General features: G+C 38.4%; 1 protein-coding gene across 2 annotated transcripts in view; it reads right to left on the bottom strand.

Annotated features, from left to right (window-relative positions):
• Positions 1 to 474: 474 nt before the first annotated feature.
• Positions 475 to 14250, bottom strand: part of PKN2 (protein kinase N2) — a 54778-nt gene continuing 41002 nt past the window's right edge. For both annotated transcript variants that reach the window (XM_032696880.1, XM_032696881.1), the window contains exons 7-22: positions 13626 to 13811; positions 13234 to 13343; positions 11328 to 11471; positions 11115 to 11190; positions 10617 to 10791; positions 10237 to 10366; positions 9680 to 9816; positions 9510 to 9585; positions 9336 to 9427; positions 8128 to 8304; positions 7478 to 7540; positions 7298 to 7374; positions 5750 to 5892; positions 4571 to 4678; positions 2942 to 3022; positions 475 to 2861 (exon numbers count right to left, since the gene is read on the bottom strand). In XM_032696880.1, the coding sequence (XP_032552771.1) occupies positions 2658 to 2861; positions 2942 to 3022; positions 4571 to 4678; positions 5750 to 5892; positions 7298 to 7374; positions 7478 to 7540; positions 8128 to 8304; positions 9336 to 9427; positions 9510 to 9585; positions 9680 to 9816; positions 10237 to 10366; positions 10617 to 10791; positions 11115 to 11190; positions 11328 to 11471; positions 13234 to 13343; positions 13626 to 13811 (1979 nt within the window). In that variant the 3' untranslated portion in view covers positions 475 to 2657. The remainder of the gene's footprint in view (positions 2862 to 2941; positions 3023 to 4570; positions 4679 to 5749; positions 5893 to 7297; positions 7375 to 7477; positions 7541 to 8127; positions 8305 to 9335; positions 9428 to 9509; positions 9586 to 9679; positions 9817 to 10236; positions 10367 to 10616; positions 10792 to 11114; positions 11191 to 11327; positions 11472 to 13233; positions 13344 to 13625; positions 13812 to 14250) is intronic.

Below are 14250 nucleotides of genomic sequence, written 5' to 3'. Positions count from 1 at the left end.
GATTTCTGTTCTAAATGCACTCAGAAAAGAAAGCTTCATCCTCTGCCTAAAGAAAAAGCTCCTTGTGGGCTGGGTATAGGTTTTGGCTTGTTTACAGAGCTTGCTGTGTAAGGGTGGGGAGGAAAGAGACTGTAATGGTGCAGCACTCAGGAGGGGGGGTCACAGCGCTCAGAAGAAGCCTATGAAGGGGAAAATGCTGATTCAAGCAGGCCAGACTCCAACTGAGGTGGCCTTCTGCTGCCTTCAGGACTGCTCCAAGCAAGAGGAGGCTGCCTTCCTTCAGAAAGAAGGTATGGTCAGAGGGAGTTAGTAAATTTGATTTTTTTTTTTTAAGAATGGAAGCACACTGAACTATTACCAAGAGATTTGGGTCACCTCCTGATTGTAAGTTTTTTTTCTGAAGTTACCTGTGGAGAAAACATGACCAGCTACTTCAAGAAACAGCAAAATCATGTTTGCGACACAATTTACAAATTACTCTATTTAGAACTTTAATTTGTGATATTAATGACTGCAAAACACTTAGAATGACATTTGTTAAAGGCACATTTCATTTTAATGCATAGTGTACCATTCTAAAATATCCTAATTTCCTTACAAAGTGCTTGAGCAGCCACATACAGATAAAGTATAGCAAAATATATTTACAATCTAGGGTTTAAATCTTAATCTGCCTAAAAATATTTAAAAAACTACAGAGATAAAATTAGTGCTTTTTTCCATCTTAACTGGGTGAACATACCCTGCCCTCTAATTTTTTCTAATTTTTTTTTTTTTTAGTGATTTGCTTAGATTAAAAAAAAGATTTCTGTACAAGATGTAGTTACAAAAAAGTATGTTTGAGGATACTTTCATAAGTGTTAAGCACCCTGTTCGATGCTTATATATATATATATATATTTTTGGGAACCAAAAAAGGGCGAGCTGACTGTACCTCAAAAGTATTGGTTTCAGCCTGATACAGGAACATAATTTGTTTCTTATTAATTAGAACCTGGAAACAATGAGTTGAGTGCTGAGGAGTTGACTCGTTTTGCCCAACATGTCTGCAGCACTGGGGAAGGTGCCTGCCTCCTTCCTGTGGGGGACTTGCCTGATTTAGACCTATTAACCATTATTTTTTTTCTCCCTTAAGCCTCTCCCCTGCCTGCCCCTGCAGGTCTGTCCAGCATCATGATTTTAAACCACCACCTTGGCATTGCACACTCCAGTGGTTTGTGTTTCTTCTTTGAATTAATAAAATTACCAGTTCTTTAATAATTTGAGTGCTGATTCTCACTGCCTTAGACCATGAACAGCAAACTCCTGGCCCCGATGAACCTGTGAGGTTAGTGCTGAATGGTGCTAGAGATAAGGACTATGTGGGAAATTTATTTTCCAAGAATTAATGTTTGCCCCCAGAACAGCAGATGCCAAAAGAAGGTCTTGGTTTACAAATACACACAGTGTCTGGTCAAAATTATTTTTCAACTTTTGAGGTACAGCTTTTAGTGTTAAGGGGTTTATAAAATATACACTTGTTTTTATCAAAAATATTTATACATTCTGTTACAAGGTATTGCTTTTTACTCTCAGTAACTGCCAATTCAGGGGCTGGAGGTCAGTGGCCTACATGGATACATTTTTTTGCCACCGTGAAATATTGATGAAGTGGTACAATTAAGTTACTTGCCTAGAGGTAAGAATACATTACAACTTCCAAATATACATGTTCACATGTATACACTGAAAATCCTTATGTTTTCTAAATGCCATGGTAGGACAGACAGAGGATGATGGAGGTGGTTAGATAAGGACTGGGTAACTCCTCTGCCCCTCGGGGCTGGGGAAGGCAGGAGGCCGATGCAGGAGTGGCCGGGCTGGGGCCACACGGATGCTTCGCTCTGGGCTTGCACTGAGCAATGTCCTTGTTACATTCCTCATACCAACCAGGGGCTTAAGCCGTGCTTAAGAAGCTTGAAGGCAAAACTGTTTGGCAAGTGACTTTGGTAAACTTTCCGGATTTTTCTGGATTTTTCTTTGTAATGGAAGCACTTACACAGTTGTTATCTCAAAGGCAAGGCATTTAACATTTTTCCTAATAAATACCATAGAAAATTTACAAAACAAGGCATATCTGTTCTCAATACCATTATTTTAAGAACACAAGATGAAGGTGTACATAGAAATGTGTAGTTTTATAGACTGCACAATATTTAGCTGAAATCATTTGCCTTCTCAGACTAGAACCGTGTTCTGTGTGAGTGTCACCAGTATCCCAACTTACTCCAATGTGGCTGAGTGGAGATTACCTAGCTCAAAGTCTGCTTTTCCCACTTAAGGCAGATACTTTAAAAAGTGATGTTATCTGCTGTGGAAGAGCGAGAGAGACTGTACAGATCCACGTGTGCCCGTGTGCGAGAAGCTCAATACAGCCTGGGTTCACCAACTCAGCTTATGAACGCCATAGACCTGCTTTCCAGTGCTCAGATAAAAAAACAATATACAAAGAGGCCACTCTTCACAAGAGTGTTAAAACAGTACTTAAAAGGATCTTCATGTGATTTAAAAAAAAACCAGAAGCTACAGGTGGCACAGAGAGCAATTGAAGGGTCGGTATTCTTCCGAGAGAGGCATTCTTGTGAGCCAGTCAGCTGGGGGTTCACAGTGTCTGGAAGTTAACACCAATCAGCAATGTAATCAAAATCTCTGAACATTTCCTGCTCTTCTTCTGAAAGTATCCTTGGTTCCCGAGGTGGAGTGAGGATAGGTGCTTCAGAGGTAAATTCATCATCAAAATTACTAACGTCTTCTCGTCCTCTAATGGTGGGTACAAAAGGAGGCTTCACTTTCTTGGCCAGTAAAGCATTCCAATCTATTTGCTGTAAAATAAAGGAATTGATGTTTAGTTTCCCATCTCTACTCCTTCATGTCCTTAGAAATACTATTAGTTTGTACTCACTCTGAAAAAGTGATGCTTTTTCACATCCTCAGCATCTTTCTCTCCAGCTCCAAGACGCCGCTCTGGATTTCTACGCAGCAGCTGACAAAACATGCAAGGTTTCAGCAGAGAAATTCAGGGGAAGGAGGTAGGAGGGAGGATGAATAAGAGCCAACACCAAGATTAGGTGGACAGTGAAATTCATACTACCCGATCTATGGAAAATGCTTGGCCTCAAAGAAAGGGACAAAGCTTTATCTTTCAGCAGTGCTCTTTCAACCTGCCAGCACAGTTCCACCCACAGCCGAGCCACAACAGCTACAGAGCAGACTCCTCTGCCTCCCTGCAGACCTGTGCTGCCAGGTCTTGGTACCAGAGGCTGTGTGGGGCAAGTGCTCAGCACAGGGACTATGCAGAATTGTGCTTTTTGCTGCTGCTGGCACAGATTTACGTAAGCCAGTCGTTCTTGCAGGGCTCAGAAGAGAACTACCCTGCTGTCTCTAGCGCTCAGCTATTTCACAGCAGTTGATTTACCAAGAGAGGGTTCAATGCTGCTTCACACACTCGGGCAAAGGAAAGGCTTTCTAGTTAACTCCAGGAGTTTGATGTTCCCACTTGTGAATTGTGCTGCTGTGAGCAGTCCCCTGTTCCAGGCAGTGCCCAGCAGCAGGGCAGGTGGATATTCATGATGTAGCCATCAAAAAATAATGTCTACTGTGTTATGTACAAATTTCTCTGATGGAAACAGCACAACTACTAAAGTGCAAGTACAAAGATCACAGTACACATATTTTGAGTGCAGTGTAGCAGACTGTGTGGATATTGGCATCATAATTTTCACAGTAGAAATGCCTTCCCCAGGTACTGCCTTAAAACTGTATTCTGCCTTCTTTCTCTAGGCAAACACACTCTCAGTTATAGAATATTTATGCTGTTACTTAAATAACTTATGTCATGGTAGTTACTGTGCTGCAGCACATTGCTGAATTGGGTGCTAGACTGATACTCAGCATCAGACATTTTGGTGGAGAGGATTGATTCCAAAGGCTTTGGAACTACCCTCCAGTAGTTGCTTTTCTATGAGCTGTGATGAGGTTCTAACTCAGACAGGTTCCACCATCTCCTTTTGATAAGCAGAGGCATCGCACTAAGAACAGCACTAATAACAATCATAGACAAAATCAGCTGTTGCTTGCCAAGAATTTGACTGCAGATGCCATGTGTAGGGTGTTCCCTGCCCCAGTTGGAATAAAACCAAAAAGATTTAGAAGTCTTTGAATTAAAATATGCATGTGACAATGTTAATCTACCAAACAGGTCAATGCAGCAGTGTTCAGCTAGGAAAAGACAGCTGAAGTTTTCTGCTTCTATACAACTTGGAAACATAGTTCAGAGACAAAAATCAAGCCTTAAGTGTTTTACATATTAAAAAGAAAAAAATGCTCCTGAATAAAGTGGAATGGCATCAACAATTTTCATTTAAGGTGATAGGCAGCATGGCACAGCATAAATGAAGCAAGTCTGAAATTTAATTGCAGAAAAAATATACCAAGCAAATGTTTCTTAAGTATTTTCTTCCTCATAAATGTAATTGTTGGAGAGAAAACAGGACAAGAGTGGGATACTATAATATTATGATTATGTTCTTACCCGTCTCATTATTGAGATGGCTTCTGTAGACAGAAATCGTGGATATCTTACTTCATCATTTACAATGCTGTCAAACACCTCTTCTTCATCATCTCCAGGGAAGGGAGACTATAATGAAATTAATAAAAAAAATGCTATAAACAGGCTTAGAAATCACTTATAATTGAAAACAACATATACTAAGCTGAATGCTTGGAATTAGACACCCTGAAATGAAGTTTTCCTTCCCAGAAACAGAGACATAGCTTTCCATAAGGAAGAGAGAAAAGGCAACTTGGTATTATCCCTTGATTCTTACTGAAGGACCGTGCTTTAAAAATGTGCTTTTAGAAGTAGGAACACCTAAAACCGTGGTCTGCTTTGAAGTCTGACACAGGGTGTATGGGGAACGTGGAAAGTATCAGCTCTTCTTTGGGAGAGCTGCCATTCACAAGTAGCATTATCAAGACCAATTTGTTTTTGTAATATCTTTGACATGTTACAGCTCAAGGGTTTTCAAACTATTTTGAAGTGGCCTGACAGATGTAGGTGACACTGTACAAGCTTTTTGTCCTTTTTTTACCTGAAAGGAAGTGAAAGTAAGTTGAATGGTCATATTTTTTGAAAGAGAACAAAATGATGAGTTTTTCTCCAGTTTTTAGCACATGAGCTCTCACTGTGCCATCTGGGAAATACTGTAACACAATGGACCAGAAGGTAAAGCAGTATCTGCAGTGGTAAATAACTTCTCAATTTTATTTATACCAGCCTATTTACGTGGAACTGGGACTTTCTATTTTAGTGTGTTTGGCACAGTCTTTCACTGCTATCCAGTTTTATGTGTTAAAGTTAACTCCTGTACCTTGAATGGAAGTGAAGACGTTTATTTTTCCCAAAAGCATTTGAAAGCAGTACCGCTGTACACATCCAAATTTGATGATAACAGGTATGTCCTGGAAACTGAGGTCCTCAAAACTAGATGCATAGATGTACTATGTTCTTGCTTAGAGACACGGATGGTTATGTGCCATTACTGTAATTTGATTTAAGACATAATGATGTAATTAAAAATAAAACAAAAATCTAGAGGTTAAGTCTGTGACAGGGCATATTCAATGTTGACAGGCTGGTATCTTGAGTTTTGTAACCTTTTAAACAGTTCTTAGTTTTATGACTCCACTGTACCTTACTAGAACTTACCTCACCCACTAGCATCTCATAGATAAGAACACCAAGACCCCACCAGTCTACAGCTCTTGTATAGGAAGTTTCTGTCAGCACCTCAGGAGCCAGAAATTCCGGTGTGCCACAGAATGTGCTTGTTCTGTCTCCAAATCCCATTCCTGAAAAGTTACAGATAATGAAAAGTGAGCAGTATTTTCTGCCACTCCACAACCTATTCCTCCAAGCAGAACCTCTCTCCAGAGCAACTTCAGCAGATACTGTAGATCCTGGGGCTGTGTCCTGAAGGCTCAGGCCAATGAAGTAAAACATTCCCCCATTCTACCTTCCCATGCCTTTGGCCCATGTGGTTCTTTCTGAGTTTCTCTATCCCTCACTATATATAATGAGCCAAATTAAGCTTCCAGTTACAGCTCTGTTGCCCAGTTACCTTTGTGTGGAAAGACACAAACAATCTTAGGCTCTGTAAGCAGAAGCAGAAGGTACTGCCAGGTAGTAGAAACAAATGCAGCACGATGGTTTAGTCAAACATGCCTGCTCTGGGTGCTTCTGAAGTGGCAAACTACATATAGTAAAGTAAAACATCAAGTGTAGTGAAACAACTCTGAGCAAAATAAGCCCTGTGTATGTGCCAGGGGGGCGCAGTCTGGGACATCAGCACCACAAGATGACACTACAAGGGGAGGTGCTGCAGAAAACTCAAAAAACCCATTTATTGTAGCAGTCAGTGGAGCACAGAGCTTTCCTTCTCATTTCCTTTTGTCATTTACAGAACTTTTGTACCTAGAGTCACAGGACTTGCCCTAGGAGATTGAGGACAGCAGTCATGTTTGAACACCTACTGAATTTACCCAATTCCTTCTTAGGCTACCCAAAAGGAAAAGATATGGAAGGCAGACTATACAAACTGGAGAAGAAAATGGACCTTGCCAGATCTTTTTCCCCCGCAATGGGGTTTGAGAAAGACACTGTAATTTCTACCTCTATTTTATGTGCTATTTAAAAGGTCAGTGGTGAGATGCTTGAAAGTAACTTTCTAGGCTTCCCTTTTGGGATAATTTCTCAATTTCTCAATTTCTCTTTGTACATCATTTCCATATGCTTCGAGCTGCAACTATTTCAGAGCTAGAAAAATAGATAATGAATTTGTAAAAAAGTAAGAGCTTGGGATGGATTATAATGGCACTTGATTTCATTGTACAGTGTCAACATGTTTAGAATTAGAAAAACAACCTAATGCTTTTTCTTCTAACTTGTAAAACGCAGCAGTGTGCCTTCTTAATAAAGCAGAGATGCTATGAAGTAAGAATCAGAACAGGTGATGCTCAAAACTGACAAAAAAGATACAAAAAGAATAGGGCAATGCTCAGGTGCTCTCGATACTTCCCCACTAAGGAACTTCCTTCTATCTCCACATTGACACAATCAGAGATGTATTTTTTTCCCTTCAAATGACACATGGTAAATAGACACTATACACATCTGGCAGCCCAAAACTTTCAAGGAACAGTCAAGAGTAGGATAGACTATGGAATTCCTCTAGAAAGAAAATTTAACTGCCATTACCTTCTTTGCAAAGACCAAAGTCAGCAATTTTCACAAAGCCTTCTGTGTCCAGCAATAAGTTATCCAACTTCAAATCTCTAAATGAACATTTGAGAACAAAATTGCATCACTTGATGTTTCTTCAGTACTATTGAGAATAGCTGACATTCCTCTGTTGCAAATGGGCCAGTGACTACTTACCTATACACTATTTTGTGTTCATGTAAATACTGAAGTCCAAGAACCACACATGCAGCATAAAATCTGTCAAAAAAATTAAAGTTAAAATTTCAATGGAATTTAGTCTTTCTTTTCAGAATGTGAAGTCCATTACTACTGATTTTTTTTATGAGCCATCCTTTGAAGATTACCCACTGTTGTTTTTGGGTACAGATTACTTTTATACGAGGTCAGAGTTTTAAAGCCAGATGGCAAAAGTGCTTAAACTTGCAGCCTTCAAACTGTAGTACATTTGCTTGGCCTGGAGGATAAATTTTCTGTAGTGTCCATTGCCAGAGCATTGAAGGTTTTCTAAACAGGCTTATTCTCTCCTTTTTTAGCTTTGTCTGCTATTTTACTTCTTGTTCAGCTTTGTTACGTAATTTTAAAAAACCCAAATTATAAAAATTTAACATTTGTATATACATTTTGAATTCAATGTAGATTCAGGTACATTAAATCTGCATGTCGTTTTCTAACAAAATCAGTTAGAATATCGAACCCTCTTAAAAACTTCAGCAGCATTGGCTGAAGTGACATAATATGGAGGTATGTGGTGATAAAGACCTCAGTTCCTATCCAGTGAACAAAGTGCCCTTCACTTGGTGCCACTGAAGGGGGGTGATACTCACACTGCTCTTGGTTCAGAGAAGACATCAGTATGAATGTGCATCATCAGGTCCCCGCCAGCAGCATATTCCATTACAAAGCAAACGTGATCTTTGGTTTGGAAACAAGCAAAAAGGTTCACCAAGAAGGGATGTCTTACACTATTCACAGTTTCAAATATTCGCTTTTCACACATCAAGCTGCAAACAGAAAATCAGGAACAATTTAAAGCTGAATGCTTTTGATTCTCAGAAACTACTGGTACTTTACCCCTTATGTTTTTTCCTCTGTTCCTCAGGGGAAGGTAAGAAGATTTTTTTATTCCAAGAGAGAGATTTTAATACTTGCACACATATTAAGTTGATTTCTGTGAAGTTACATTTAGCTTCCCCAAATGAAAAGAGGAAACCTAGTAGTCCATGAAAATTGTGCCCTGATAATTTTCCTTCCAAATACTCAGATCACATTAACTATGCATTGATATCATATGACATTCACTTCAATCCATTTTAATTGTATATAATACATAAAGTAGAAAACCAGTGGCAACATTATAAATATCTATCTATAGTAATTCCTGATTATTTCTCCTTAAGCTAACTGGTTAATTTTTAGCTTATTGTTAATACAGTTATCTTTCTTCCTGCAAATGAATATACTCACTCTTAAACAGCTGTAAAAACACCTTTCACTAAAACTACAAAGAGTTTTGTAAAGGCCTGTTCACTTCCAAGCAAATTAAAAAAAAAAAAAAAAATTCTCAGTTTTGGGTCAAAAAGATTGAAACTCCACTCCCAACAGTGGAGTATACACAGAGAAAAATATGATGGATAAAGTATGACAGTATGTTACAGGATGAGAAAAGCAACACAGGGGTTTTGCAAGTAAACAGTCACTGTTGTCCTGAAACGTGGTGGAAATCTACAGAACCAGTAATTAGAATAAATAATTGCAAGAGCACCTGATCAAAACCAGGTCCAGCTTTAAGTCAGAGCTGTAGTACAGACATGGTAAGGGCACTAAACCAAAGCAGCATTCCTGGGTTACCCTGCTCTCCCCTTGTTCCAGAACAAGACTACATGTCTGCAGCAGCCAACTACACAGGGAAATGACAACTTCTTTTGCTCATCCACTCAATTCAACTGCTGCTTGGTAGAGCTGACAGCAGAAAGAGCTGCATGCAGAAAGAAAACAAATTATGGAATCCACATGTCACATTTCACAAACTGACCTGTCTACTTCATCACGAGCAACAATATCTCCTTTCTTTAAGGCTTTAATAGCAAACATCTCGTTTGTGTTTTTGTACTCTGCCAACAGCACCTAAAACAGAAGAGAGAAATTTAAGAGCTGCATCTAGTTTTTGATATTGACTTGACACTTGATACAGCCTTTTGACATTTACCTTTCCAAAATGTCCTCTGCCCAGTACAGCACAACATCTGAAATCCTTCAGACTGAACTGAAATCTTTGTTGTGATCTATGTAAATAAAAAAAAAAAAATCACAAAGTTTCTCGTTTATTAACTTTAAGAAATATTATTCAGATCAACAGCAAACCCATTGCTGTCTCACCTTCTATCCTCAGGTTCTCTGGTGTTGGTGTATTTCATGTCTGTATGGGGAGCATCAGGCTCACAAATTATTTCAGGCTGGAGTTTTGGGACAATACTATTTCTGCCATTTTCAAAATCAAAAGTTGTTACTTCATCCTGTGAAGAACAAGAGATCAGAAAATTTAAAACTGATTGTGAAGGCAAATGAATATAGAAAGTTTACTATAAAGTGTGTAAAATTCTTAATACACTCATTACCTAGGCTAAAATGGCAACCTTTCAGATGATACAGACAAACAAGCTTTTAACAGACTGATGAAACCTACTGCTCCAGTCATTCTGCTCTTTCTCAATACAACCATTTTATCCTGAATACTCCAATGATTTTGGACTTTTGTTTTTTTCCTGTGGTGGAACCAATGATTTGGAGAGTTAAACACACCAACCATGGTAACAGTTTGCCACCAAGAGCAGTCAGAGCATTCTGTTGAGACAGTTCTGTATGTGGAAGTTAAGGGAGCATAGGCTGATATATAAGGGAGAAATCCATTATAAAGATTCTTAAAAGTTACTTGCCTGAGAAGGCACATCAGGAGCCTTTATCTCAGAGGAAGATTCACATATTTCCCCAAGGGAAGATGCACGGGGTGGAGCAGGTGGAGGCTCAGGCTCAAGTTCAAAGTCCAATTTGGCTACAGGAGAGTCACTGACAAGAAAATAAATAACTCCTCAGTGTACAGCAGAGACCGTTTTAATCGATGTAGATCTCTTCTAAACCAAACCTTATGTGTGTGGATCTAGCTATAAAATGGATCTCCACAATTAAAACATGGAAAGATCTGCAGCCTTGCAGAATAAAGATTCAACAAACGTTACGTTCTTCTGCTTCAGGGCAGAAGCATCTCACTGTTACCTCTTGCACTTAAGAGCACTTAAACCCTGCAGAGATCACGTACCCAGCTGGCAGGGTCAGTTCAGCGAGCTGGGCATCCACCACCGGCCCGCTCGCAGGCACTGGTGCTTGGGGGCTGAAGGTGCCAGAGTGATTCACTGTTGGAATGGCTCTTCTTACCAGCCTTCCCCAAGTGGCAATGTTAATATTCATTTGAGGAGCTCTGAGAAATGTTTTGCCTATAGATATTGTGAAAAAAGAAAACAGGGTGCAAGTAATTTCCTTACTTATTACCACAAATAATAACTAAACCCCCCCAATATTAATCCATTTATAGTTTATCAAGAACAAAATAAATCTGTCATATTATTTAGCAATTCCTAATTATTCACAATTAAGTGCTAATGTGCAATAAGGAATTCTAATTCAAAACATTTCTAAATGCAATGCCAAATCCTTCATTATCAACAGCTTTATTCGCAGGCAAACATTAAGACTGTATAAAAAAATATCACAGATCTATACAATTTCTAAGCTTTACGTGTTTATATAAAACAATCACCTTGCTGTTTCGAAAAAATTTTCTTCTGCCTCTGGAGTTTTGGTCTTCTTTCAATAACTGGATTAAAAAATGTAACCTGCAGTTCAAATAATGTGCGTTATAATTTAATTTTCAGAACAAATGCATTCTTAAAAGTTTAAGGAAAACTTTTTAAACTATTCTGCGACACAATACTTGCAATTATATTCAAGTGCTTCAAAGAAACATTCTTACCTCAGCAAACAGAGTGCCCTGGGGTTCAAGATAGAGACACATGCCATGCCTTTGGTTATCCAGGAAATCTTCCAACCTCAGAAACTTCACTGCACACAAAGATCTCCAGTCACGCCAGTAAACTGAGATTTCTAATTCACGTGACTATGACAGGAAACATATACACAGGAAATTACTTATTAGTAATTGTTCTGCAAGAGTTACCACTGTACAATCATAAGATCCAACAACCAAGATGCAGAGCTGTTACTTTAATGGACTGTCAGGGCTTAACCAGCCAGACTAACAAGCTCTCACAAGGATGACCATGGCATTTCAATTCAGTTCAGATGTGAACACCAGTGTACAAATAAAAGTACGAGTGTAAAATTTCCCCTGAGAGTAAAAGGAGAGAGTCACAAGCAGTCACCAGCAGTCTAACAATACTGCTTGTTCAAGATATTTTAGCTCAAGCTCTGACAACAAAGTTTATCCTCAGCTTTAGTAGTTTTCCATGTTATTTACAAGTATCAACTTCATTTCGTGGCTGCAGACAATTCAGTACCTGCGTACACACAATGATGCAAAACTTTATACAGTATTTCTAAAAGTACATACAGGTTTTGTAACACGGTCTGGAAGCAGGGCCAAAAACTTTAAACTAACAAGAACTACTACTGTATCTTGCAGGTGGGATTTATATATTCTTAGGCTGTCTTATATGCCTGTTACAAAAGCTTGTCACAAAATGTGAAGAATCCTGCAATACAATATAACAGCAGCATTGTATGTTACTAGTTTAATTCCATAATGATGCATCAGTTTACTGTCTGTGATAGCTATGATAGGTTTTAAAAGAAATAAGAAGAAGCAAGAGATTAAAAAATGACGGGGTTTGGATTGTGCATTTCAAATACATGAAATATGTGGTCATGAACAGCAGGAGCAAGGTCCTGTTCTGGCACCAAAAAGCTGAGTTCTTAAACAGAGACCATGACACATACTAGGCTGGTGTGAGCAGCTACTACGCTTTGAGTAGTTCTAGTTTGAATCTGAGAACAATCAAGGCTTCAGGGCTCCACAGCTGCTCGGTTTTTTCTGCACTACTCCTGACCAGAACCTGAAGTTCTCTACCTGCAGCTCTAAAGCTGCTTCCTTCCTTCCTAGACAGAGGGAGTCTGGTTTGGGGTTGGAGGGGTGGGGCTCGTCGGGGAAAAAGCAAAAACAGGAAGGTAGCTTTTTTTTTTGTCATATGTTTTAGACATATACTAGAGGTAACATTTAAGCTCCTAAAATATAGTTTAATTTTCAGTCTATTTTAAACACTGATGGAAAAAATAATCCTTGTACCTTAAAATGCTGTGACTATCAGATATCTAAAAAACAAATGCTTGATTAAACCTATATAACATAAATTCTACTTCAAGGGTATCAATTCAATACTTGTGTCCTTCAAGTAACATTTAAAGTTGTAAGAAAGAACTATGATTGAATTTATTATTCCTGAAGAACTGATCAGCTTTACACGAGAACACTTCTGTAGAAGCACTGTAAAAACTCTATGACAAAGCTTTACCAAAATACCAAACTGTACCTATCTGCTTTTACAGTTAACTGATAAATAACTAAAATCTGGTAATCCAAATTAAAATGTAAGAACCATCTACCATGGGCTAAAAAACTGCTAATTGTTTGATCTTGGTAAAAACATTACATCAACTTGTAAGCCAGAAAAGGTACAATTTCTAGAATGCTGGCCCAGCACAATGGTTTAACCCCAGGTAGCTCATTCTGGTAAGGATGGGAATACTTGCACGTATGAAATTTGAACAAAATGACAGCAACAGGGGAAAAAAAAAAAAAGGCAACATCAAATTAATCAAAAAAATCAACTACAGACGTCAATGAAATCAGGCTACATTTTTACCCTGTCTAGTTCCAGTGTAAATTTCTGATCCCATGACTGATTGGAAATTGGTTTCCAGCTAGTTTGACCAACCACAGTGTTATCCAGCTTCAGTACAGCACAGACTTCATCTGAAAGTAAAGTACACAAACTCAGCTTAAGTCTTTAAGAGGATTTTCCACAAACAAAAAAATCTCTAGTAAGTTTCCCTTAAAAATGTAATCTCATATTTAATTGATTCTTATGGGCATAATAGTGTGGTTGTGCTTTTATTAACAGCTTGACAGGTGAAGAAACAGGTAAGTTTAAAGCTTTGAAGCAATTTAATATTTTAAATTACAGAACACATCATGCACATGAAAATGTAAATAAAAGGTATCCATAAAAATAAGAGAAGTAAGAGTATACTGAACTGGACAAGTCATCAGTTTTCAGAAGGTTTCTACTACTTCCACTTTTACTTTTACTGGGTCTGCTTATGAAAGATGATCTGGCTTCATTTGGACTCCAACCAGGTAACGTAATTGATGTGGCTTTTGATCGACCAGGGACGTTTTCCAAAATATCTTGGCAGCCCATTAGCCTAACTTCCAGGGTACCTAGAAGATGACAGACAACAATTTATCAAAGATTTCTGCTATTAAGTAAACCAAGTGAATGACTAATGATTGATTGATGGCAATAGCTCACATTCTGACCCCCACAGGGTATAACAGAAATATCAGATGAAATCAAAAGACAAATCCAAGACAGACATATATACTGAAAATAAATGCATCAAAAGTCAAATATGTGGGACTCAACCTTCTAGAAAGAGCAACCGTTTACCAAATTAACACAAGATAAGTTTTTGTTCTAGTATCTTTGTTTTCTTCACTTGAGAACCTAACTGGTATCTTTGTTTTCTTCACTTGAGAACCTAACTGGCTAGGGTTTAAGTTGTAATCAATGTCACTTTTTAAGATTGACAAATTTTGAATTTCTTATTAAAACAATAGATCTTGTGGATGGAACAATAACAATTTTTCATGAGTTTTA

Source organism: Chiroxiphia lanceolata, chromosome 9 (assembly GCF_009829145.1).
Source record: "Chiroxiphia lanceolata isolate bChiLan1 chromosome 9, bChiLan1.pri, whole genome shotgun sequence".
In the NCBI taxonomy this organism is placed as follows: Eukaryota; Metazoa; Chordata; class Aves; order Passeriformes; family Pipridae; genus Chiroxiphia; species Chiroxiphia lanceolata.
This window is presented reverse-complemented; position numbering and strand designations above follow the sequence as displayed.